Here is a 24,179-nt window from a genome sequence, read left to right as displayed (position 1 = left end):
AATTTCTCCTTTTATGTCTTTTAATATTTGCTTTATGTATTTAGATGCTATTTGGATGCACAGATATTTACAACTATTCTATCCTCTTGTAGCACTGGATCCCTTTATGTAGTGCCCTTCTTCATCTCCTGCTACATTCATTCATTCATTCATTCATTCATTCATTCGAGACAGAGAGAGACACAGACACAGGCAGAAGCACTCAACCACTAAGCCACCCAGCGTCCCTACAGTCTGTCTTTTAAAGTCTGGTTTGTCTGATAGAAGTATTGCTACCTTGGTTTTGTTTGTTTTGGGGGCTTCCACTTGTGTGTTTTTGCAAACCTTCACTTTCAGTCTATATGTGCCTTTAGGTCTGAAGTGAGTCTCCTGTAGGCAGCATATATATATTTTTTAAAAAATCCATTCCATCACCCTATATCTTTTGATTGGAACATTTAGTCCATTTACATTTAAAGTAAGCATATATTTACTGCCATTTTGTTAACTGTTTTCTGGTTGTTTTTGAAGTTCTGTGTTCCTTTCTTATTGTCTTGCTCTCTTCCCTTATAGCTTGATGGCTTTCTTTAGTGTTACACTTGGATTCCTGTTTTTATTTTTTGATTTGTGGCTACCACTGGGTTAATATACAACATCTTGTGTTTATTAGCAGTTTATATTAAGTTGATGGTCTCTTAAGTTCAGAGACATTCTAAAAGCACTACTTTCTACTCCTCATTTTATATCATATTTTGCATCTTTTTATTTTATCCCAAATTTTTGTAGATAAAATTTTGCTATTTTTGCATTTTAACCTCCATTAGTGATTAATCTACTACCCTTATATTTGCTTTTACCTTTGAAACTTTTGTCATAATTTTCTTCTAGTTATGGCCTTTTCTTTCCATTTAAAGAATTCCCTTTAACATTTCTTATAAGGCTGGTTTCATAGCAATGAACTCCTTTAGTTTTCGTCTGGGAAGCTCTTTTTCTCTTCTATTTTGAATGATTACCTTACTGGGTTGAGTATTCTTGGTTTGTATGGTTTTTTTCCTTTCAGCACTTTGAATATATCTTGCCATTTCCTTCTGCCCTACTGTTTCTGCTGAGAGATCACTTGATAGCCTTATAGGGTTTCTCTTTTATATAACCGTATATTGTTTTCCATTTCTACTTTTAAAATTCTCTATCATTATTTTGCCATTTTAATTATTATGTGTCTTGGTGTGGACAAACTTGATTCATCTTGTTAGGAGCTCTCTGCTTCCTGGCCCTGTATGTCTGATCTCTTCCCATATTAGGGAAGTTTTTAGCTTTCTTTCAAATAAGTTTCCTGCTTCCTTCTCTCACTCTTCTCCGAGATCCCTATAATGTGAATGTTGGTATGCTTGAGATCACTGAGGTCCCTTAACCTAACCTCATTATTTTTTTTTTCTTCTTCCCTATTTAGGTTGGTTGCTTTCCACTACCCTGTCTTCCAGATAACTGATCTGTTCTTCTGGATCCTCTAATCTGCTGCTGATTTCCTCTAGTGGTTTTCTTGGTTTTTTTTTTTTTTCTTAAAGATTTTATTTATTTATTTATTTATTTATTTATTTATTTATTTATTATTTATTTATAGAGCGAGCAAGTATGAGCAAGGGGAAGGGGAGAGGGAGGAGGGAGAAACAAACTCTTTGCTGAGCAGAGAGCCCAATATGGGCTCGATCCCAGGACCCTGAGATCATGACCTGAGCCAAAGGCAGATGCTTAACTGACTGAGCCACCCAGGCACCCTCTAGTATTTATTTCAGTTATTGAATTCTTCAGCTCTGACTGGTTTTTATATTTTCTATTTTTAGGTTCTCACTGAGTTCATCCACTCTTTTCTCAAGTCCAGTGAGTATCTTTATGACCATTACTTTCAATTCCTTATTAGGTACACTACTTATTATCATTCTGTTTAGCTCTTTTACTGTGATTTTTGTCTTATTCTCCCATTTGGACATAATGCTCTCTCTACTCATGTTCTGTAACTCTATGTTAGGTCCCAGTAGGCTACATCTCCTGCTCTTCAAAGTGGTGGACTTGTATAGAAGAGGTCTCTGGTGCTCTGCAGCACAGCATACATCTCAGTCATCAGAACCAGGCACTCCAGGTGAGCCCTCTATATGGGCCACATGTGACTAACTGTTGTAAGTCCGAGACTGTCTCAGCTGCGACTGTCTTCAGCCTAGGGAGCCACAATGATCCACTTTGCTTGCTGTGGGTGCACTGCTCAGAGTTTGATCCCCATGCCATTAACATGCCTGTCTGAGGCTGCCCTGGGCTCATTGTAGGGTAAAATCCACATTCAGCCTGCCTGCTTTCAATTAGTCTCTCTGCTACAGCTGTGGGGGCACAGAAGGGCATGTTTTGCTCCATGCCTTTTTGAGAGGCTTAATCTCAAAGTGTGACCAAGTAGTCCCAAACAGACTTACGGATAAGATAATGCAGTTCTCTCTTCTTCATGTGAGGCCATGTGATAAACCAAAATACAACAGAAGATATATGAAAAGCTCATTAGACAATTCATAACCAAGCCATACAAGCTGAACCTGTTTTTTTCACACATTCTATTTAAAAATGGTGGCCCCAATTGCTTCTTAGAGCCATCCTGTACTCTCACACCTCTCTCTTTGTTGCTGCAACAGGCTTGGAGCCCATTTCTGCCGCTGTACCCTCAGACAATGAGGCAGCCTGTCACAGCTGCATCAGAAGGTCAGAAGACTATTGTGTCCATGGGCAGCCTCTAGAGAGTTTTAATAAAGAAGCAATATTACAAACCCTAGTTGGATTAGTAGAGAACTACCCATCTCATATGGATTTTAAAAGCTGCTTTTTAGTGCTCTGTAAAACTAATGCCTACTTGTAATGACTTCTATGGGTTAAAATAACAATCCACAATAATTCTAATTTTCTAACTGCTGCCTTTTTTAAGAAAAGCTTTTAAATTAGTTTTTAAATAAAAATGTCCTTGGGGCACCTGGATGGCTCAGTCAGTTAAGCATCTGACTCTTGATCTCAGGGTTGTGAGTTTAAGCCCCTGGGCATGAAGCCTACTTAAAACACACACACACACACACACACACACACACACACACAACAACAACAACAACAACAACAACAAAAAAACCTTAACCATAGTATTGCTGGATAGTAATTTATTTTCCTCTTTGTACTCTTGAATTTTCCCTAAATTCTACTATGAATATACAGGCTTTTCTTGATGTCCTTCAATTTTTACTACTGAAACATACATGCACACAGTTGTTATTTCATAAAGAGGGAAGACTGCCTAGATACAGCCTATCCTTGACATTCACAGATTTGACACCTACCATTTTAACTGTTTGAAGTCTGAATAACCTTGAAATGTACTACAGTTTAATCTTTTGCATCAGCAAGAATACAAATTGAACTTTTCAAAGCTCATATGTGGAAGTGAATCACATGGCCAGTGAACAGTCTACTAGCTACCCGGCATTCATATCTCAGCAAAGCTTTGTTGTTCTCCACTTACCTTCACACCTCCCATCTGAGGAAGCTGCTTATTAAACTTTTTTCATTTGTACTTTATTGCATTTCATGAGGAAAAAAAAAAAAAAAAAAAAGCCATGATGGTTTTTGAAACTCCTAAGATTCTCAAAGGTTTCAGGGCATATATTTCACAAGTGTCAGTCTGCCACATTATATAAACTGTTAAATACATCCCTATGGAGAGGAGGGAATAAAACTGGTTTGTTGATGTTATTAGATCCCCTTTATGCACTATGTAAGTTCAAATTTAGCAAAGCAGCAATTGGGAAGTATGTATAAGTAATCCACATTTTGTTTTACTCCCCCAAAGCAAATATATAATTATAAAGCTGATACAATAGGTTAAAAAATTCAGAGCAGGAAAAAGGAAGTCACAGTTCACTTTCTTCTGGAATCCCTACCCCTAAAAAATCACTGTGAACAGACATAATATGCTTGCTACCCAAGACTTTTAATGCACATATGAATGTTCATTTTATACAAATGGTCATTCTACAGACATATTTCCATATATAGTGTTTTACTCCACAGTATTTTAGTGGCTATCTTTCTGTGGCCTGCCTATTGATCAACTTAATATTTCTTAATTATTACACAGTATTTATTAAACCAGCACCCTACTAGTGGCCATATAAATTGTTTTTGATTTCTGCAATAACAAAAAATGCTTTAATGAACATCTTTTACAGGTGTTAATGTCTACATTCAAAAGTAAAATTACTGTCTTAGGAAATGCTCTTTAAAAGTGGTAATCAGGGATCCCTGGGTGGCGCAGCGGTTTAGCGCCTGCCTTTGGCCCAGGGCGCGCGATCCTGGAGACCCGGGATCGAATCCCACATCGGGCTCCCGGTGCATGGAGCCTGCTTCTCCCTCTGCCTGTGTCTCTGCCTCAATCTCTCTCTCTCTGTGACTATCATAAATAAATGAATAAATAAATTTAAAAAGATTAAAAAAAATAAAAGTGGTAATCATCCAAAAAAAAAAAAAAGTGGTAATTACGGTCTTCCCAAACTACCAATTTATACTAATACCCATATGTGAGAGTATCCATTCTCCAAAACCTTTACCAAGAATGGATATTAAATTGGCCCATATTGGGGCAGCCTGCCCATTTTGTCATTTTGACCAATTCTACTTTACCAAGTACTCTTTTTCATATGTTCTCTCCTTTTCTACTTTAAGGTATCTTTCACCATCATGCAGTTAAATTTATGAATGTTTTCCTTTCCAAGTTCTGGTCTTGGTGAAAGATTGTCCTTACAAGATCAAAAATATGTTTGCCTATGGTGTCTGATGGTTTTATTTTCATATTAAATCTTAAAATTCAAATACTGTTTTCCCAAGTTTTCATTTTTACTATATTTTTCTTTGCTCTATAATAACTTCCCAGTTACACGTTTCTGCACTGGTACCTGCTAAGTCAGTATATATATATAGGTCACACATCCTACCTCATCTCTATCCTGCCTTCTCATCTTCATTTTAAAAACTTTTTAAGCTTCTCTTAAGAGGTACCTAGGTGTCTCAGTCTGTTAAATGTGTGCCTTCTGCTCAGGTCATGGATCCCAGGGTCCTGGGATGGAGACCCACGGTGGTCTGCCTTGGGAAGTCTGTGCTTTTCCCTCTTCTTCTGCCCCTCCCTCTGCTTATGCTCTCTCTTGCTCTCTCAAATAAAATCTTTTAAAAAATAATAATTTCCTTCTGCTTACATAAAAGGAACTTTTGAGCAAATCAGAATAAATTTAGGGAGTAGTTTGGCAGAAAATGTACATCTCTACCACATTGGTCTTCCCACCTAAGTATATGACATGGCTGTTTATTCAGGCTTTTTATCTATTCTTATATAAAGTTTTATAATTTTCTTCATATAGGTTTATATGTTAATAAATTTATTCTTAAGATTTTATTGCTATTGTGAATAGGACTTTTGCTATGTGTATTAAAGCAACTGTTTTTTTTTATTTGTTTTGTTTTTGCCTATTTTTTATTTGGCTGCCTTATTAAACTTTTTAGTTCCAGGTTTAGAACTTATCAAAATAATACCTGTATTTAATTTTTTTTTTAATCAAGAGCTTTTAGAAAAGCAGGTCTCCTGCCCAAGGCTGTTCTCTCTCTCTCAGCAGCAGGTCTCCTGCCTGCTTCCACACTGTAATGGAAAATCATTAGTGCTTCACTGTTTATTATGATCACTGATAGCTTTTGTGAGATAATCTTCATCAAGTTAACATTTCTATTCTTAGCTTAATAAGAGTTAATAAAGAGGTTTTTTTCCTTCTTCTTTTAATCCATAATGGGTTTGAAATTTTATCAAAAGTTATTTGTTTTGGCATTTTTATCTTCTTCCATTATATTTCCTATAACATCTTCAGGGGCCTGGGGCAGGCTGCCCCAATATGGGCCAATTTGACATGAACATTATTTTGAGTTAAATCAAATAAAACCCAGCAGATTCAGGAAAAGTTCTTTACTTCCTCCTCAACTGCCTGCTTATACCCGGAAGAGATTTCTCTTTACCTAAGAAACTACTCTGCCTAAATAACAGGACAATGTTTTCCAAGCATCTCCTCTCACCTTCCTGCTAATGGTCCTTTCTCCCCTTTGTACCCTCAGGCCCTACCCTTCTCCTTAGCTCAGAGAAGCCTTGGGTTGCTGGTCTCCAGTATTTCATGTCTGTGTGAATTCCTTGTATATACAAAACTAAATCTGATTTTTTCCTGTTAATCTATCTTGAATCAATTTGGTTCTTCATCCAGCAAGAAGGACCTTGAAGGGCAGAGGAAATGTTCCTCTTCAACAGCTGACATAGTCAGCAGGATACTTTAACTTGCTGGACATGACTGCAACTGAGGCCCTACAGCCAGCAGAAGGTAAGATTTCTTATCCTGTCAACCTCCCAGAATCCGCAGAGTCCAACAGAGTAAGAGTGGTGAGAAGTCCTTTTCTCTCTGCTACATTTAGATTAGAAGGAGAAAATATTTGTGGAACCTAGTTCCTAGTTATTAAATTGCTTACTTAAATGGTCTCTGGTTAAATTTGGTAGAGTACTCCTTTGGTTACTGATTCATTTCCTCTCAGAGATAGTCTTTGGGTTTTTTGTTTTTGCCTGTTTTAAGTCATTTCTCATATGAACTAATTGCACATAAGGTAAAGACTGTTGCTAAGGAATATCTTGGGAGCTAAAGCCCCCAAATTGGTAGACACAGATCAAACACTTAAAAGCTATTATAGTTCTCACCCTGTCAAGCAGACCCTCATGATAGAATAAGTTGGTCACAAAACAGGTTAGATTGACCCCTAGGTCACCTACTAACCTCTAGCAAACTTCTTTGCAACAAGGTACATTGTAAAACAACACAGTCCCCAATCCTGCAGCATATCCCTGCTAGGTATTAATGTGGCTCTAAGAAATGCACGGCTTAGCCAAGGCTGTTAGAATGAGAAGAAAGGAAAAAACCTCTTACATGCACGCTGTGTCCTAAGAGTTTGGCTTTGTGACCAATGAGAATATTCTCTGGTTTTCACCATCCAGAGGGTACACTTACCAAGGTGCAGCTTCATTGCCAGGTGAATAGACCATGGATCTACCTCTCCCTCTGGCCATGCCAGCTCTCAGGGGTGTGCCTCTTGAGAGGCCCCAGCCCTTTCAAATTTTTGTCATCTCAACCTCTATCACCTGTTATTGCTGGGAATCCCAATTCAGTAGCAACTGCCCTGTGTCACAGGTTAACTGGTCTGTGACTGGAGGAATCTTGTGTTTTCATGGGAGACCAGAGGCCCCATTTCACCATCCTTACTGCCTATGCAATGAAGGCCTTTGCTTTCTTAGACTAATTTTGGGAGCAAACTTTTAGATCACGGGGGCCATTATCTGTGCCCCCTTTGGGGATCAGGCTCCTTGCTCAGTAGGGAGCCTGCTTCTCCCTCTGCCTGGCACTCCCCCTACTTGTGTGTGCTCATGCTGTCAAATAGATAAAATCTTTTTTTCAAAAATTGCTTACATTGAAAAGAAAAACATCCTGTATAGAGCACTCTCCATTGTCTTATAACGGCAAGCCTTAGAGACTCCCTTGCCAAGATGAACAGAAATTAGGCCTAACACTTAAGCAAAATTCCCTTAAAATCTAGCCTCATCTGCTTGTTTTAACTTCCCTTTCCTTACAAGATTTATAGGGAGCCAAATCTCCATGTTCAGACTATATAAGTTGTTCACATAAAAGCTGAAAGCCAGAAAATGAATTTAACAAAAGCACCTGAAATTGGCAATAAGGCTCCTTTTGCTCCTACCTTTCTAGGGCTCTGTAGGAGGCTCTGCCAGCTTCAGACATTCCTATGCAATGTATATTGCAGACATATCCTAGCCACCCCCTCCTCCACTGAAAGAGACAATCTTTTAAATTATGAAGTCCTTTTAACCCCTATTTTGAAAAGATGCTACCAAATTTAGAAATGAGAAGGATTAATGATTATTCACTACCTCCTCTTCACAGAGAAACACCACAGAGAAAATAGACCAAAACATTTCCTAGGCACTCCCACAAATGATCTGTGAAAGGCCAACATTCAGGGGCTAATAGAAGCCAAAGTCGAATTATGTATGCTGCAAGAAAGCTTTTGTTAAAATGCTTTATGCAGGCTTTACAAAGATATAAGTCTTTTTGATTCCCATTTTAGTTAAATATCCCTGACATATATTTTTTGAAAGTTTAAAAAGGCAGGTCAGTCCCTTGATATTCTGGCTTTATCCAGTTCTTTGGAAAATAGAAACAACTGCCTTACAAATCTGTACAGAACCAGAAATGCAACTCTAGAAACAAGTCAAAGCCCATCTATCTTTACCAATCCCTAAACCTCACCTATTCCCCTCAAAATGTGCATAGCTATTATAAAGGATCAAGATATTGGAACAAAATTGTAATTGCCCTAAAACTCTAAAAAAAAATTTTTTTTGGCATCCTTTCTCAGTTCCTTGAAATTATAAATCTTACCATGTCTTTAAAATGTAAATACAGCCCACAATCACCTGAGACTAAAGAAAAAATGGGGGAAAGAAGCCTTTCTAAAATAGCTCTTGTGGCCAGACTCCTGCACCTCTGGTAATAGGCAGACAGGCTCCAGATTCCACCTTGCAGAAAACTTGGGATTCTTTCTCTATTCCTTTGTGATGTTAGTTTCTATTCCCATCTACTCTAGGACCTAAGAGCCATTCTTTGAAATACAAACTTTAGAAAAGAGGTATTTGGAAATTGGGCCTTTAATGGAAATTGGGCCTTTAATTTCCTCTCCACAAATATTAGTAAAAACAAAAATAATAATTTTGTTAGCATCTTGTCTGTACATCCATATATGTTGTAAATGTAAGATATTTTCTTTACCTCCAATTGATCAGTAAAAATAATTTGTAAAAGAGCTCTTTTTAGTTGAAGTCAAGTGTGTTTAAGTTTTGGGAATTCCAAAATTCAGAAAGATAGAAACTAACACAAATGTTTTCCAAATTTACATGATCTGGGAAAATATTCAGTATTAAAGCTAATTTTAGGTTGTTGGTTTAATTTAAAAAACGTATCTTTAGGGCAGCCTGGGTGGCTCAGCGGTTTAAGCGCCTGCCTTCTACCCAGGGTGTGAACCTGGAGTCCCAGGATTGAGTCCCATGTCAAACTCCCTGCATGGAGCCTGCTCCTCCCTCTGCCTGTGTCTCTGCCTGTGTGTGTGTGTGTCTATCATGAATAAATAAATAAAATCTTTAAAAAAAACTGTCTTTAGAGTTATGAGCACTAAATATATGACTGTCATTCTACCTGTGTTTACTGCAAGTCAAACAAGTTCATCTCTGGAAATTTATGATAAAAAAATTTAGAATGATGATTGATTTTTTTCTCTAATGCTTCATGAAGTTTTGTGGGTAATCTAAACATAAGAAGAAGTAAATTAAACAGATGTAAATAAGATAAAAAGGTCTGTAGGCTGGAATGTTTGGGTGGCTCAGTCGTTTAAGTGTCAAGTCTTGATTTTAACTCAAGTCATTGTCTCAGGTTGGACTCTGCTGGATGTGGAGCCTACCTAAGATTCTTTCTCTCCCTCTGCCTCCCCCCACCCAAGAAAAAGATCTATAGCTAAACTTATAAATAGCTTTTTTAAAAAGTTTTTACTAAGTTAAATGATGAGCTAAATTTATTGAATATCTAAGTCATTTCTAGATAATTTACTTGTGTCTTACTACAGAGAAACTAAAGATAAATATAGGTCTGTTAGTAAACCTAGTTTGTGCTTTATTGAAAAACTATACTATGAAAAAGCACATTTTTAGGAATTATGAAATGTGAGTGCCTGGGTGCTCAGTGGTTGAGCGTCTACCTTTGGCTCAGGGTGTGATCCTGGGGTCCTGGGATCAAGTCCCACATCAGGCTCCCCTTAGGGAGCCTGCTTCTCCCTCTACTATGTCTCTGCCTCTCTCTATGTCTCTAATGAATACATAAAATCTTTAAAAAATTATAAAATGTATTCACAAATATGCTATTCTAAAGAATACTGGTATAACAGTTAACAATTGCTTACTAGTTTTTACTAGAAATTAAGGTTTCTAAGAGTTAAGAATTCTAATAGATGTAATTAAGACTACTAGAAATAATAAGGGAAACAATTCCAGGGCAGCCCCCGTGGCGCAGCAGTTTGGCGCCGCCTGCAGCCTGGAGTGTGATCCTGGAGACCGGGGATCGAGTCCCACATCGGGCTCCCTGCGTGGAGCCTGCTTCTCCCTCTGTCTGTGTCTCTGCCCCTCTCTCTCTGTGCCTATGAATAAATAAATAAAATCTTTTAAAAAAATTCCATATGCAAGGAAAGAAAGATGTGTTTTCGGTAAAAAAAAAAAGGTATGTGGAACGGGAATACATTTTTTGTTAAGGGAAAAGAAATTTTGTCCTAAAGTGAAACTGGTTTTTTAAAGAGGAGACAACTTAAAACAAGAGCTGAATGTGAAAAAGAAAGTTCCACAAGTTTTCTGGGAAAGGAATCTTTGGAAAGGGATTTCATGTGTGATCAATATTGGCTAAGATTAGGATACATTTAGTAAGTTTTAATATCGACAATACACTGCAAAATAAACTTTTTGTTGTTGAATGGACAAACTGCAGATCTACTCTTAATATAAAACTGTAAACAAATGTTTACATTTGTTATCTGCCCACCCAAAAAATGTTATCTGCCTAGAAATCAAGGATTCTGTGTTTTACCAAAATAATTTCCTGTTTATCAAGTCTTTGATTCTTTAAGAAAACTGAGTCTTGGGCGGCTCAGTGGTTTAGCGCCTGCCTTTGGCCCAGGGCACAATCCTGGAGTCCCGGGATCAAGTTCCGCGTCGGGCTCCTGGCATGGAGACTGCTTCTCCCTCCTCCTGTGTCTCTGCCTCTCTCTCTCTCTATGTCTATCATAAATAATAAATAAATAAATATTTTTAAAAAACTGAGTCTTTAAAAAAAAAACTAGTCTTAAAAAAGCTAAATTTTGCTTATAACTATGTAAGGTTTTATATTTTTGTCTTTTTTCCCTTTGAAATCTTTTATTGTCACTTTAGTTAGATAATAAAAGATCACTTCATAATGATCTGTGATCCTATTAATCAAACATTCAAACCTTTTAAATCCTAATATGAAATCTTTTGACCACAATCTGAAGTGTTCCAGATAGTAGGTCCTAAAATATTTCAAAATTTTTGTGAGAAATTAAATTAGGCTCATTTGCTATGTTAAATTCTGTGGGAAGCATTGTCAAGTAAGATAAGTGTTCTAAAATTATATAAAACTCCTAGAAACCTGATGTCCCAGTAGTTACATGTTGGGCATCACAGATACAACCGAATTTCCTTGTCAACTACATCGTAATGAACTCTAATATAGTTGCCATTTCACTCTGATGATATTGCAAATGTGCTTTATCTTCAGTGAGACTCATAAAAAGAACTCTCAGTTCAGGTTTCTGATAACCTTAAGATCATGAAACTGAACTGAATTCTTACCATAAAACTGGTAAGAATTTCTGAATTAGCAGAAAAACTAGATTCAAGCAAAACAAGAATAACATGGAACTGAAACAACGAAAAAGGATAATTGTAATTTTTACGACTTTTTAGAACATTCCTGACTTTTTAAAATGCTTTGTTTTTCCAAATTTGAAATTTTTTCTCTTAAGCTAATTGACTTAGAGCAATTTAACAGAATATATTTTTGTGAACAAATTGAAAAATTTATCTTTTCCCTACCCACACTCTCCAGAATTCAGAAACTCTCAGTAAGTATTCTTTATATCTTTATGGCAATATATTTGCATAGGTTCAGCACAATTCTGTTCTCCTTGTAACAGGACACAATTGAAAACACTGGTTATATAACCAAGGCTTTGACTGGAATGTCATATTTGAAAGAGACCTGCATAAACTCAGATATGACCAGACAGCTTTAAGAAACGAGGTTGACTTTAAGAAGCCAGTAAAGCCCCTGAGAAAGGAGGAGTTTGATACCCTGCTTACAGAGTTCCCAGCTGCCTTACCAAGTGAGTACAGGTTGTTAATTTCTGGCAAGTACAGGAACCTCAGGATACTTTGGCGAACTCAAGAAGAAAGGAATTCACCCAAACCTACAGGTATTGCAGCAGAAGTTCTAATGGGAAGTGTTTGGCTTGGTTTCTGGCCTGTAAAACATCAATCTAGAAAAAGTTCCAGCAGGTTTTGAAGAATCACCTCATTTTGCAAACAAATTAGTAACATTTTTAATTTTTCTTCCAACCTTTGAGAACTAAAACTGCCCTTTTCCTGAAGCCCTACAAACTAAATTTATGTAAACTTCAGAGAAATCACAACAGCTCATCTTCATGCCTGCTGCTCTGTGAGCCACTCAAAAAGATCACCAGAGACAGCTGAACTACAAACCAGGAAAATCTATCCCATTACCACTGTACTGAAGATGGTGCAAGCTTGACAGGTTAGAAATCTACTACCTCAGGTAGCCCCGGTGGCCCAGCTATTTAGTGCCCCCTTCAGTCCAGGGTGTGATCCTGGAGACCTGGGATGGAGTCCCATATTGGGCTCCCTGCATGGAGCCTGCTCCTCCCTCTGCCTGTGTCTCTGCCTCTCTTTCTGTGTCTCTCATGAATAAATAAAATCTTTAAAAATTAAAATTAAATTAAAAAAAGAAATCTACTACCTCAAAATTCAGAAACCAGTTTATAATTTGATCCAATCATTAACCACTGTTTTTTGTTTCCAGAGAAATGCCCATTATTTCAATACCTGATTGCTTCGACCTTAGGCCTAACTCTTAAGAACACCCCTACATTACTGCCTCCTGAAATGAGTTTAACTGAACTGACTTATTGTCAGTACTGGTTCAGTATGACTGAACAATCGGTCAGCTCAATGCTAATGTGTGAAATTTCAGGAAAGTTTCACCGGGGAAAACTGCAAGGGCCCAGGGCAGGCCACCTGAAGACAGGCCAGTGGCATGAACATTATTTCTTGTTAAAAGCAAACAAAGGGGCAGCCCGGGTGGCTCAGCGGTTTAGCGCCGCCTTCAGCCCAGGGCCTGATCCTGGAGACCCAGGGATCGAGTCCCATGTCGGGCTCCCTGCATGGAGCCTGCTTCTCCCTCTGCCTGTGTCTCTGCCTCTCTCTTACTCTCTCTGTGTCTCTCATGAATAAATAAACAAAATCTTTAAAAAACTGGTCAAAATTAAAAAATATATATATAAAATAATATATAAAAATATATATAAAATATAATATATTTTAAATTATATAAATATTAAGTAATTAAATATTAAATATAAATAATTATATTTTAAATATAAATATATATAAAATAATATATATTATATATATATAAATAAAATTTAAAAAATGAAAGCAAACAAAACCCAGCAGATTCAGAAAAGCTCTTTACCTTCTCCTCAAATGCCTAAATTTACATTGGAAGGGCGAGCCTGTACCAAGAAGAGATTTCTCTTTATCAAAGAAACGTACTTGCCTAAGAGGACAATTTTTATTTTCCAGACATTTCCTTTCACCTTCCTGCTAACACAGTCCTCCTCCCCTTCATATCCTCAGACTCCTACCTCCTAGCCTTAGCTCAGAGAAGCCTCATGTTGCTGGTCTTCAGAATTTCAAGTCTGTGTGGATTCCCCATACATGCAAAATTAAATCTGATACTCTCCTGCTAATCTCTCTCATGTCAACTTGGTCCTTAGTCCAGCTAGAAGGACTTCAATGGCCGGAGAAAATTCTTCCTTCCCTATATATTAGTCCTATGTTGCTGGAAAAAATCCTACTTGATCTCTGTAGGTTGTTTTTACTATAGTATTAGATTCTACTATTAGCTAATATTTTATATATGATTCTTTGGTCTATAATAATCTTTCCTTTTTATGGTATCTTTGCCAGATTTTAGAATTAGGATTATTTTAGCCTCTCCTAATATGCATGTTTTTAGTTAAATAATTTCAAATTCCAGGGATCTTTCTCACTATCATCTTTCCTTCCTAAATGAAAATTAAGCTTATCAATTAACATTCCAGGGACACCTGAGTGGCTCAGTGGTTGAGCATCTGCCTTTTTCCCAGGGCACAATCCTAGGATCGAGTCCCACATCGGGCTCCTTGCATGGAGCCTGCTTCTCCCTCGGCCTCTGTCTCTGCCTCTCTCTGTGTCTCTCATGAATAAATAAATAAAACCTTTAAAAAAAATTAACATTCCAAAAAGCATGCAAGTAATCTTTGCATTAAAGCATCTAAAAGCATATAAAATGTAAAAATCATGACTCCATCTCTGTTTAATAAAGAAATGCATATCAACTAAACTTCATCACACTTTGGATGTCCAAGAAAAGGAGTACCCTTAATTGATAATAGTGGTAAACAAAGAAGTGAGGAGTTACCCAACTCTACCATCTAGTTTTTTAAGGCAATAGTAAGCTATTTAACAAAATAAAGTCTGAAAATTCCAAGGAAAACCAGCTGAGAATATAGGAAACCTGTTTCCAGCCAAACCAGAAACCCCTCAAGATGGTCCGGGCCCCCTGAAGCTAAATCCCAATTACATCAGATTTCAGTGAGTCTATGCCAAGAAAAATACTACTTAGGAAGCAAGGCAAATGCCATTTGCCACTTGTTTGTAGTACCAGTCAACCACTGAAGCTATGTCATACACTCTCCTCCTGAATAGTCTTAAGAAAGTAAGGTTTCAAAACAAACAAAAGTAAGGTCTCTCAGTATGAGAGCATTCTGGGATAGGTAATAAGCGACAGGGACAATAAAAACCACGTTATGTGACCAACACAGGATGAGGAGGTAAGTGCAAAAGGAAGAAAGAAGCCTGAAAAAACTAATGTTTCTGGGTCTTCCAAATATCATCTGGACTTGGCAGGTTTTGTTTAAGAAATATGGTTCAAATACATATCCACATATTTATGCTAAGGAACATTAATGGGTTTTTGGTTTTTGTTTTTGTTTTTTTAATTAATGTCAGGATGCCTGGGTGGCTCAGCAGTTGAGTGTCTGCCTACAGCTCAGGTTGTGATCCCGGGGTCTAGGGAATGGAGTCCTGCATCAGGCTCCCTGAGAGGAGCCTGCCTCTCCCTCTGCCTCTCTCTCTGTGTCTCTCATGAACAAATAAATCTTTATATAAAAAAAAATAAACTAATGTCAATATTACTACTGTTCTCATTGAAAAAATTATAAAATGATGTCATATCCACTTTACATTATAGTGTTTAAGGCTAATTCCTTTAATAATCTCTCCCTGCTTTCCTCTCTAAATGATCAAATGTTTTATGATTAAGTTAGCTTATACTTTTATACTTACATGCCATCAGTATAAAGAGAAAATAATCTGACATTTGATACCAAGTACATTGTGATATTTTTAAAACCTATAAACCGTAGATTTCAGAGGAAAGAAGAGGGGATGGGGCGTCCTTAAATTTCTTCGTGTACTCCTATTCAAAAGAGATCAACACTGTTGCAAAGATGGGGAACTGAGAGCATCTATAAAATATTTTCATATATAGAGTTACTATCCTGTGTGACAGTAGTCCTGTGTATTTTACAGCCACCCCTTGAGGGATTTTAAGACTACCTGAGGAATGGGGCTATAAGCAAGACTGCTGCTGCTCCTCTTTTAATAAGCCCAATGCTGCCCAATGTACTTGTGACACAGAGAAGCCTGTCCCTCCCTCAACAGTTATGTTTTTACTAGAATTTTTTTTAGAGTGACCGGCAGTAGGATAATTGGATTCTAGAGCAGCACTGCCCGATAAACTTTCTGCAATAATGGAAATGATCTCCATCTGTACTGTCCAATACAATAACCACTAGTCCCATGTCGTTACTGATCACATAAAATATGGTTGGTGCAGGGCAGCCCGGGTGGCTCAGCAGTTTAGCACCGCCTTCAGTCCAGGGCGTGATCCCGTAGACCTGGGATCGAATCCCGCATCGGGCTCCCTGCGTGGAGCCTGCTTCTCCCTCTGCCTGTGTCTCTGCCTTTCTCTCTCTCTGTGTCTCTCATGAATAAATAAATAAAATCTTTAAAAAAAAATATGGTTGGTGCAGCTAAGCAACTATGTTTTTAATTTTAATTTACATTTTACCAACCATATGTGATTTCACCATAGTGGATAGTGCAGTGTTAGACCAGTCAGAATCTTTTGAAAAGACTGTGTGTGTATGTATGTGTGTGTATGTATGTGTATATATATATATATATATATATATATATATATATATATATATATATGCAAGACTTAAAAAGACTATAAGCAAGACTGCTGCTGCTCCTCTTTTAACAAGCCCTATATATATGTGTGTGTGTGTGTGTGTGTGTGTGTGTATGTATATGTAAAATCCTTTTGACAGTATTCTCTAGAACAACTGAAGAAGAAACAATTACTTTTAGTAGACAACTCAGGGTTGCAATTACGTTATTTGCCCTCAGTGTAAAATTACTTAATGATAGAATACACACTAGGCCCTCTGTCTTTTTCCTATCCTAGTTTCTTTTTATGACCAATAAGAACGATTAGGCACTTTAATGAGTGGTCAAAGATCAGTCTTTTGAGGCAGCCCTCGTGGCTCAATGGTTTAGCGCCGCCTTCAGCCCCGGGCGTGATCCTGGAGACCAGGGATCGAGTCCCACCGTCGGGCTCCCTGCTTCTCCCTCTGCCTGTGTCTCTGCCTCTCTCTCTGTGTGTGTGTGTGTGTGTGTGTCTCTCATGAATAAAGAAATAAAATCTTTTTTAAAAAATCAGTCTTTTGCCTTAACAAAAGTAGTTAACACTAATCAAGGAAAAAAATTGTTCCAAATCTCACAGTCTTGCAATTAAAAGCAGGACCTCAGCCTTAACCAACAGATGTATCATCACTAGATTTCTGAAACTATTAGTCATAGAAAAGGATAACACCATAACTTACAAAATTTAGCTGAATGTTCTTTCCTCCCATGACTACTAGTGAGACACACATCCACAGAATAAATTCTATTTCTCTAAGTCAGAAACTGTTACAGACTCTCAATTTTAAAGTTAGTAGTAAAGAAAAAGGTGAGAAATGTCTTAATATCTCTGGCAACCATTCTTTTTTCTTTCTTTCTTTTTTTTTTTTTCTTTTTTCTTTCTGATAGGAAGAGACCTTCAGGTCTGACTTTGAAAAATTATAACACAAATTCATTCAAGCAATTAACAACATAGCACAGACAGATGGAGTTTATGAGTCTATTCAGGGATTTCAGAGGGGAGAGGAATTCTACAACATTAAAGTATCTTTACCTCGTAATGAACAAACTGGTCCATTTTCTTGATTCTTAGAGCGCTTATTTCTGAACTGACTTGGAATATCTAATGAAAGATCTTAAAAGGAAATAGGAAAATAGCTGTTAAAGGCATACACCACACTTAGCAAAGACTCAACAATGTATTTTTACGTTTATCTCATACGGTCTTACATTTTCAAAGGAAACATTAAAATTTTAATACAATATCATCACTATATGCCAAATAGGTCTTACCTAGGAATGGATCAAACTTTCTAGATTCCGTCCCACATATGAGGCAGTTAACTTCATTTTGGAGAATACCTCCGAATATAGCCGTGACAACTGTAGATGCTCCATTTCTAAAGAAAATCACCACACAGGAAAATATCTCAGTAAAAAACTAAAATATGTATAAAAGTAAAAAAATAAAATAAAATAAAATAAAATATGTATAAAAGCTACTACAGATAACTGTTTTGGAGAAATGTGTATATCATTTATTTAAATTATGAAATAATACAAGAACTTTTAAAAAGCTATATAGATATATAACCAAATAAAAGGCTGAAGCCACTGGCCTCCCCACAGCCCCACTTCCAGTCCTACTGATTTCTCCAAAAGCCACTAACACTGGACATTTGCCATAACTAACAAACAGATCACATACATGCCTATACTCAGAGCAAAAGGACCCTCTTCCCACAAAAATATCCCTCAAAAAAAGAGAGAAACCACCTTAAACTTTTGTAAGGCCTCTCATAGGGAGCTCTCTCAATTACTTTGGGTAACCTCACTCAGAGATAGTTTTAGATTTTTTTTAGATGGTCAACTGTCAGATTGGGGAAAAAGATAAAGAAATCTAATACATATTTAGTAATTACTGGTGGAGGTATGATTTCACAGTTGAGATCAGGAATATACCACTTTAAGAACAATAAAAAACCCAGCTGCCCTAATATTACTTAACTTCTCTGTATTTCAGCTTCATCAGATTTTCAACAGGAGTAACATCTACCTACCTCAGAGGCCTGGTGTGAAGATGAAATGGGATATATATGTGAAGAGCTTTCAGATAGGTGCTTACCAAAACAAAGTCCTTAGGTTGCTTCAAGGCTTTTATTAGCATAATAATTAGGATCATATCTGCCTTTGCTTTTATTTTTTCTTCCAAAGAATGTATCTTGAACATGTACCTCACTCTTTTTGACAGCAACATGGCATGCCACAGTACAAACACAGAATATATGGAAGAGCCACCAAGAAAGAGCACCATGAAAGCATGATTAGCAAATGCTTATTCAGCACTTACTCTTTGCCGAACTCCATTCAAAGTACTTTCTGTGTATTAAATCAATTAATCCTCAAAACAATGCTATGAAGCAGATACCATCATCCCCATTTCACAGACCAGGAAGCTGAGGTCCAACTTGGTCCAGGGTCACACATTTTTAACACTATGCTCCTTTTCTTAATCAATATAACATTAATGGTTTTTCAGGTTGTTTCGGTTGTTTGTTATCATTAATAGTTCTACAGCAAACCCATGTTAACCTTTGTGCACTTATGTATGCAGTTAAGTCAGTAAATGCTCTTTTTTTTTTTTTTTTTTTGCTAATAGTCGTTTGAGGTGGTTTCTCTCTCTTGTAAACAATAATACTCTTAGTACACTGAACCATACTTTCTGAGTTACTCCAGATTAAATCTACTGCAATGATGAGACAGACAAAAGCTTCTCCAGCATTATATTATTTTAAAAGTTTGCTTCCTTTTCTATAAAAGAGCTTCCTTTCTGTACTGGCAGAAGAAATATACTGCAGCTTTAACTTAAAAAAAAAAACTGTTCAGAAGATACAACTTTAGTAAATTAAACAAAAAGGGAAGATACACTGGAACTCTCTGATATAACAGCCATTTCAGGTTTCAGATCTATGTCAGGAACAAAGGACATACCAAATAAACTACTGGAATCAAGGCACTATGATCCTTTCATATTGATGTTCACATACAATACTGCCCTTAATAAAATGGAAACTACTTTATTAAAAAGCAATACATTTAAAATCAATGTAGTTCCTTAGAATTTCTTCCTCTGAGAAAAAGATACTCATTAAGTCTTGGCTATGTGATGAGTATGGCATTAAGTTAGGTATACAATGACTGGAAACAAGATTCATAAATGATTTCAAAATCGCTTTCCCACTTATTTTAACTGTATACCAAGGGTGTTTAAATACTACTCAGACTGACTCTGATGCTAGTAGAGCCTTCTATATTGTAATGATTTTCTACACACTAAACAGAACACATCTGTCATTTATTTCTATCATCTCTACCTTCAGCAGGGTTGAATGTGTTTACACAAGTAAACACAAATATTGCACTGGAGACCTTTTTCATAGTTTTAGTAAATATGATCCTCAGATCCTGAAATGATTATTTTGTGTTTCTGTTCCTAACTCACTAATGGAACCTAAAATTACTTCTCTTTAAAACATCATGAAAAGATACAAGTTAATAGTGAAAACTCATTGGTTACTAGAAGATCATCCTGAGACACAATGTGACTCATGAGGGTGTCTTGGGCATCAAATAAAAAAGACATCTACCCTCTCACTTCCCAAAGATTTTCCTTGATAGAGCCCAATTCAATATTCTTGGTGTATGAAATGCCATCATAAAATACAAAGCAGAATTTTTTACTTAATACTATTTGGTGCTAGCAGCAAGAATAATTCTCCCAGGTCACACATCCTTCCCCTTCTGTACTGGATTCTAGTTGGAACCATAGTTATCAGGACCTAGAGAGCCAAAAATTTTGAAAAAGTATGGCGATTTGAATGGTTGCTCTGCTCTGATACAGCCAGATTAGCTGTGAGGCTGCTCTGTCATTAAAAGGACCCTAACTCAACACTAAATCAGATTTGTGAACTGTGAGGCGGTACTACAGTGATCCCTATATATTACTTACGCTTTTCTTTCTGTCTTTGGGGAGTTTGTCTTGTAAATCCCTTTCCTGTACAGGTCAAAAAAAAACTTTTCAAAAAATTTGAACAAAAGAAGACTATAATTAAATAAAATCAGACTGAAATAACAGTAAATCATCCCTACCCTCAGGCAAAATAAGCTTTCTAATCTCAATGCATTTGTTGGGATATTAGTACCTGGGAAAGCAATCTAAAAGGTTTGATTTGTTCACACTGAGAGGCAAGAAAAATTCTGAGAACTGACAAATGCCTCATTAAAGAACAGATGTATTTTAGGAAAATTCACATTCAAAAGATTTTTAAGCCTTTGTCTCTAGTGAATAAACATAATTATTTTAGTATAGAAAATTAAGTCTCCCAAACATTATTTAAAACATTTGGCAGGGAATTTTTAAATGCTAAATTGTACAAAATCCTTTCTGTTGTTTTTTCAAGTTTTAAAGTGATCTATACCGAAAACAATCAGTACTATACTAAGAGGCAAGAATAAGATGCCTCTGCTAGAGAAGCAGGAGGCATGTACTAGTCCACTTGTTTATAAAATTCAAGTCCACAGAAGTCCAAGGAAACTCTCCACCTTCCATTATAAATGTAATAAACAATAACACCATCAGAAACGTCTGATCCTCCTTAAAAAAAAAGAGAGAGAGAAGGAAACCACATCTTACATGCAACATTTGTTACTTGCAGATAGAGTAGAATTCTCCTGCAGAATTGCTGAGCGGGAAACACCATTGAAGCCACCCTGGAGTTCCAAGTGCAGGTGGTCCAAAAGGTAGCGCATGAATTCGTGGGCATCCTGTTGCTGATAGCCCCTTAAAGCAAAAAGAAACAGGCCATCACTGGGGAGGCTCCACCTGCCCAGCCAAACACGCAGGAAGGCAAAGTGCTGAGAGGCGCTGCAGCCTGCACTGAAGAGCTCAGGGAGGCGCCCTGACAGTTCATCCCCACTTGTGCCAAGTTTTACTTCTCTTCAAGGAAAATGTCTAAAATTTCTCTACAAGGAAAAATTCAGCTATAACAAATCTGAAAACACAGAATATCAGAGCTAATTGGACGTGTAGTGATCTCAACTGACCTCATTTTAGAGATGAAGAAAACTGAGGACGGTGCATGACGTGTCTGAGTCCTCCAACAAGAGAACAGAGATGGGATGGGCTCTGACCCACGACTCTGAGATGGATTCTGGTTTGCCTACTATCCCACATGGCCCCTCTAAAAGATTCTCAAATGTTAAAATGTTACATCTTTCCCTCATCAGAAAACTTGGTCTTATAAACCACCATTTTAAGAGAGAAGGAATTTAAAACTCACTTTTTAGACTGAAAGATACTAATTGTTTAACACTGGCTGAAAGGAAGAAAACCTTTCTAACACAGTCTATACTTGGATCCTAATCTCTGATTCAAAAGACATTTTTCATAAAAATACTTTTAAAAATGCTTGATTCATATACAATTATGCTCTAGCCTAGGGCTTGAATATAAGCAGCAACAAATTCTTAGGCTATTTCTTATATTACATTCAGACAGAAAATTATACAGAATTTTTTTTTTTTTTTTTTAAAGAGAGAAAGCCAGGGAAGGAGGGGAAAAGGAGTGGAGGGAGAAGGAGAGAGATTCTTAACCAGACTCCACGCCCAGTACAGAGCCTGACTCAGGGCTTGATCTCACAATCCTGAGATCACGACCTGAGCCAAAATCAAGAGTCAGACGCATAACTGACTAAGCCACCCCAGCATCCCTGTATGAAATTTGTATACTAACAGAGACCATGACACGTGAACAGTAATGAAGGCTGACTGAAAATGAAGTTGGTACAGTTGAGAGTTATAGAGGTTTATGTAGATAAAATAAATCAAGCAATGATATACACATAAAGTACTTAATAGAATATGGAAAGAAAAGATTTCTGTCTACATTCTGCCAACAGGGAAGGCTCCTTTATCTTTTTTTTAAGTATTTTTTAAATTTATTTATTTATGATAGTCACAGAGAGAGAGAGAGAGAGGCAGAGACACAGGCAGAGGGAGAAGCAGGCTCCATGCACCGGGAGCCCGACGTAGGATTCGATCCCAGGTCTCCAGGATCGTGCCCTGGGCCAAAGGCAGGCGCCAAACCGCTGCGCCACCCAGGGATCCTTCCTTTATCTTTCAAATGACAAGTTTTTCTGGGTTGGTCTTGAGTCAAAACTTCCACCACTCTTCCAGGCAGTGGTTCCACAAACAGATTTCTTTTCAGAGTTTCTTTCCCTCAATATACATTTCTCCCCTTTCCCTAAAATCTCTCCTGGAAGTCATAAATTATGAAAACCATATACCTAATCAATGGAACTTAAGTCAGAATATACTTTAGCATTTCACTAACTTTTTTCTGAACTATTTAACAACTGATTATCAATATATGTTCGAGTAGTTCTTCTAAGACTCCTCTTAATAAAAATGTTAAAATTCAGCCAAAAGTTTTCAAAGTTGATGGTTCCTTTACATATCTACAGAGGTGCTTTAAACTTTTTCATTACAACATCCATTTTTTATGACTCAAGGGGAAGATTAGTATCTTAGGTCATATTTGAAATTCTATCACATATAGTTTTATTCTCATCAAAATAAACTAGCATCTAATCATTTTTCTAAAATGGATCATGAAACCAATACCTTGTAGTTACGCTGATTTGTACTTTCAGCAAACACATATCCATCCCTTTTTTAAAAACAATCTTCCTTGTGTACATTCATGAATGCTTCCAACCACACTGTGATACTTTTGATTCTTTCTTATATCAAAACACATTGTTTTCTAATGTTTCCTTTACAATTAGAAATACTTTTTAAAAAAATCTACATGAGGGGATCCCTGGGTGGCGCGGTGGTTTGGCACCTGCCTTTGGCCCAGGGCGCGATCCTGGAGACCCGGGATCGAATCCCACGTCAGGCTCCCGGTGCATGGAGCCTGCTCCTCCCTCTGCCTATGTCTCTGCCTCTCTCTCTCTCTCTCTCTCTCTCTCTGTGACTATCATAAATAAAAATTTAAAAAAATAAAAAAATAAAAAATAAAAATAAAAAAATCTACATGAGATCATGCAACACTCAGCTGTTTTATAAAGGTATAAGTTATGCTTCTGGGGGATCCCTGGGTGGCTCAGTGGTTTGGCGCCTGCCTTTGGTCTGGGGCGCGATCCTGGAGTCCCAGGATCAAGTCCCGGGGATCGAGTCCCGTGTCGGGCTCCTGGCATGGAGCCTGCTTATCCCTCTGTCTGTGTCTCTGCCTCTCTCTCTATCATAAATTAAAAAATAAAAAAATAAAAAAAATAAAAAAGTTATGCTTCAGTTTCAATTTGTAATCTTTACCAAAAAGTACAAAGTCTCTGCTTCTTCTAAGACTAGGAAATTGGGACGCCTAGGCGGCTTAGCAGTTGAGCTTCTGTCTTTGGCTCAGGGCATGATCCCACGGTCCTGGGATCGAGTCCCACATTGGGCTCCTGGCATGGAGTCCGCTTCTCCCTCTGCCTATGTCTCTGCCTCTCGTTCTCTCTGTGTGTTTCTCATGAATAAATAAATAAAGTCTTTAAAAAAAAAAAGACTAGAAAATTTTTCTGATTCTGACTAAACAGACATTTACAACTCCATTTTTAAGCACTTACATAACAGCTTTACTGACTTATCTGAAAGTTTTTCAAAATACTATTTAGTAAGTTAAATTCAACAAACAAGGTTTTTTTTTTCAACTATTTCCCAATTATATAATCTGGAGCTTCATCATTTCATCCGCTGTCAATGTAGGTCTCTCTTGCTTGGTAATCGTGTAAAATCAAACACTCCTCACATTCAGGTTCAGTGTTTACATTTTGTATACAAATTATCCTCAGTG

General features: G+C 37.2%; 1 protein-coding gene across 7 annotated transcripts in view; it reads right to left on the bottom strand.

The window, feature by feature from the left end:
- USP3 (ubiquitin specific peptidase 3) overlaps nucleotides 1-24,179 on the bottom strand; it is a 111,011-nt gene that overhangs the window by 16,842 nt on the left and 69,990 nt on the right. For 6 of the 7 annotated variants that reach the window (XM_025472568.3, XM_035708604.2, XM_049104130.1 and 3 more), the window contains 4 exons: nucleotides 20,979-21,125; nucleotides 20,295-20,339; nucleotides 17,579-17,685; nucleotides 17,340-17,420 (listed from right to left, as the gene is read on the bottom strand). In XM_025472568.3, the coding sequence (XP_025328353.1) occupies nucleotides 17,340-17,420; nucleotides 17,579-17,685; nucleotides 20,295-20,339; nucleotides 20,979-21,125 (380 nt within the window). The remainder of the gene's footprint in view (nucleotides 1-17,339; nucleotides 17,421-17,578; nucleotides 17,686-20,294; nucleotides 20,340-20,978; nucleotides 21,126-24,179) is intronic. The other variant, XM_025472569.3, reaches the window with a different exon arrangement.

Source organism: Canis lupus, chromosome 30 (genome assembly GCF_003254725.2).
Source record: "Canis lupus dingo isolate Sandy chromosome 30, ASM325472v2, whole genome shotgun sequence".
Lineage (NCBI taxonomy): Eukaryota > Metazoa > Chordata > Mammalia > Carnivora > Canidae > Canis > Canis lupus.
This window is presented reverse-complemented; position numbering and strand designations above follow the sequence as displayed.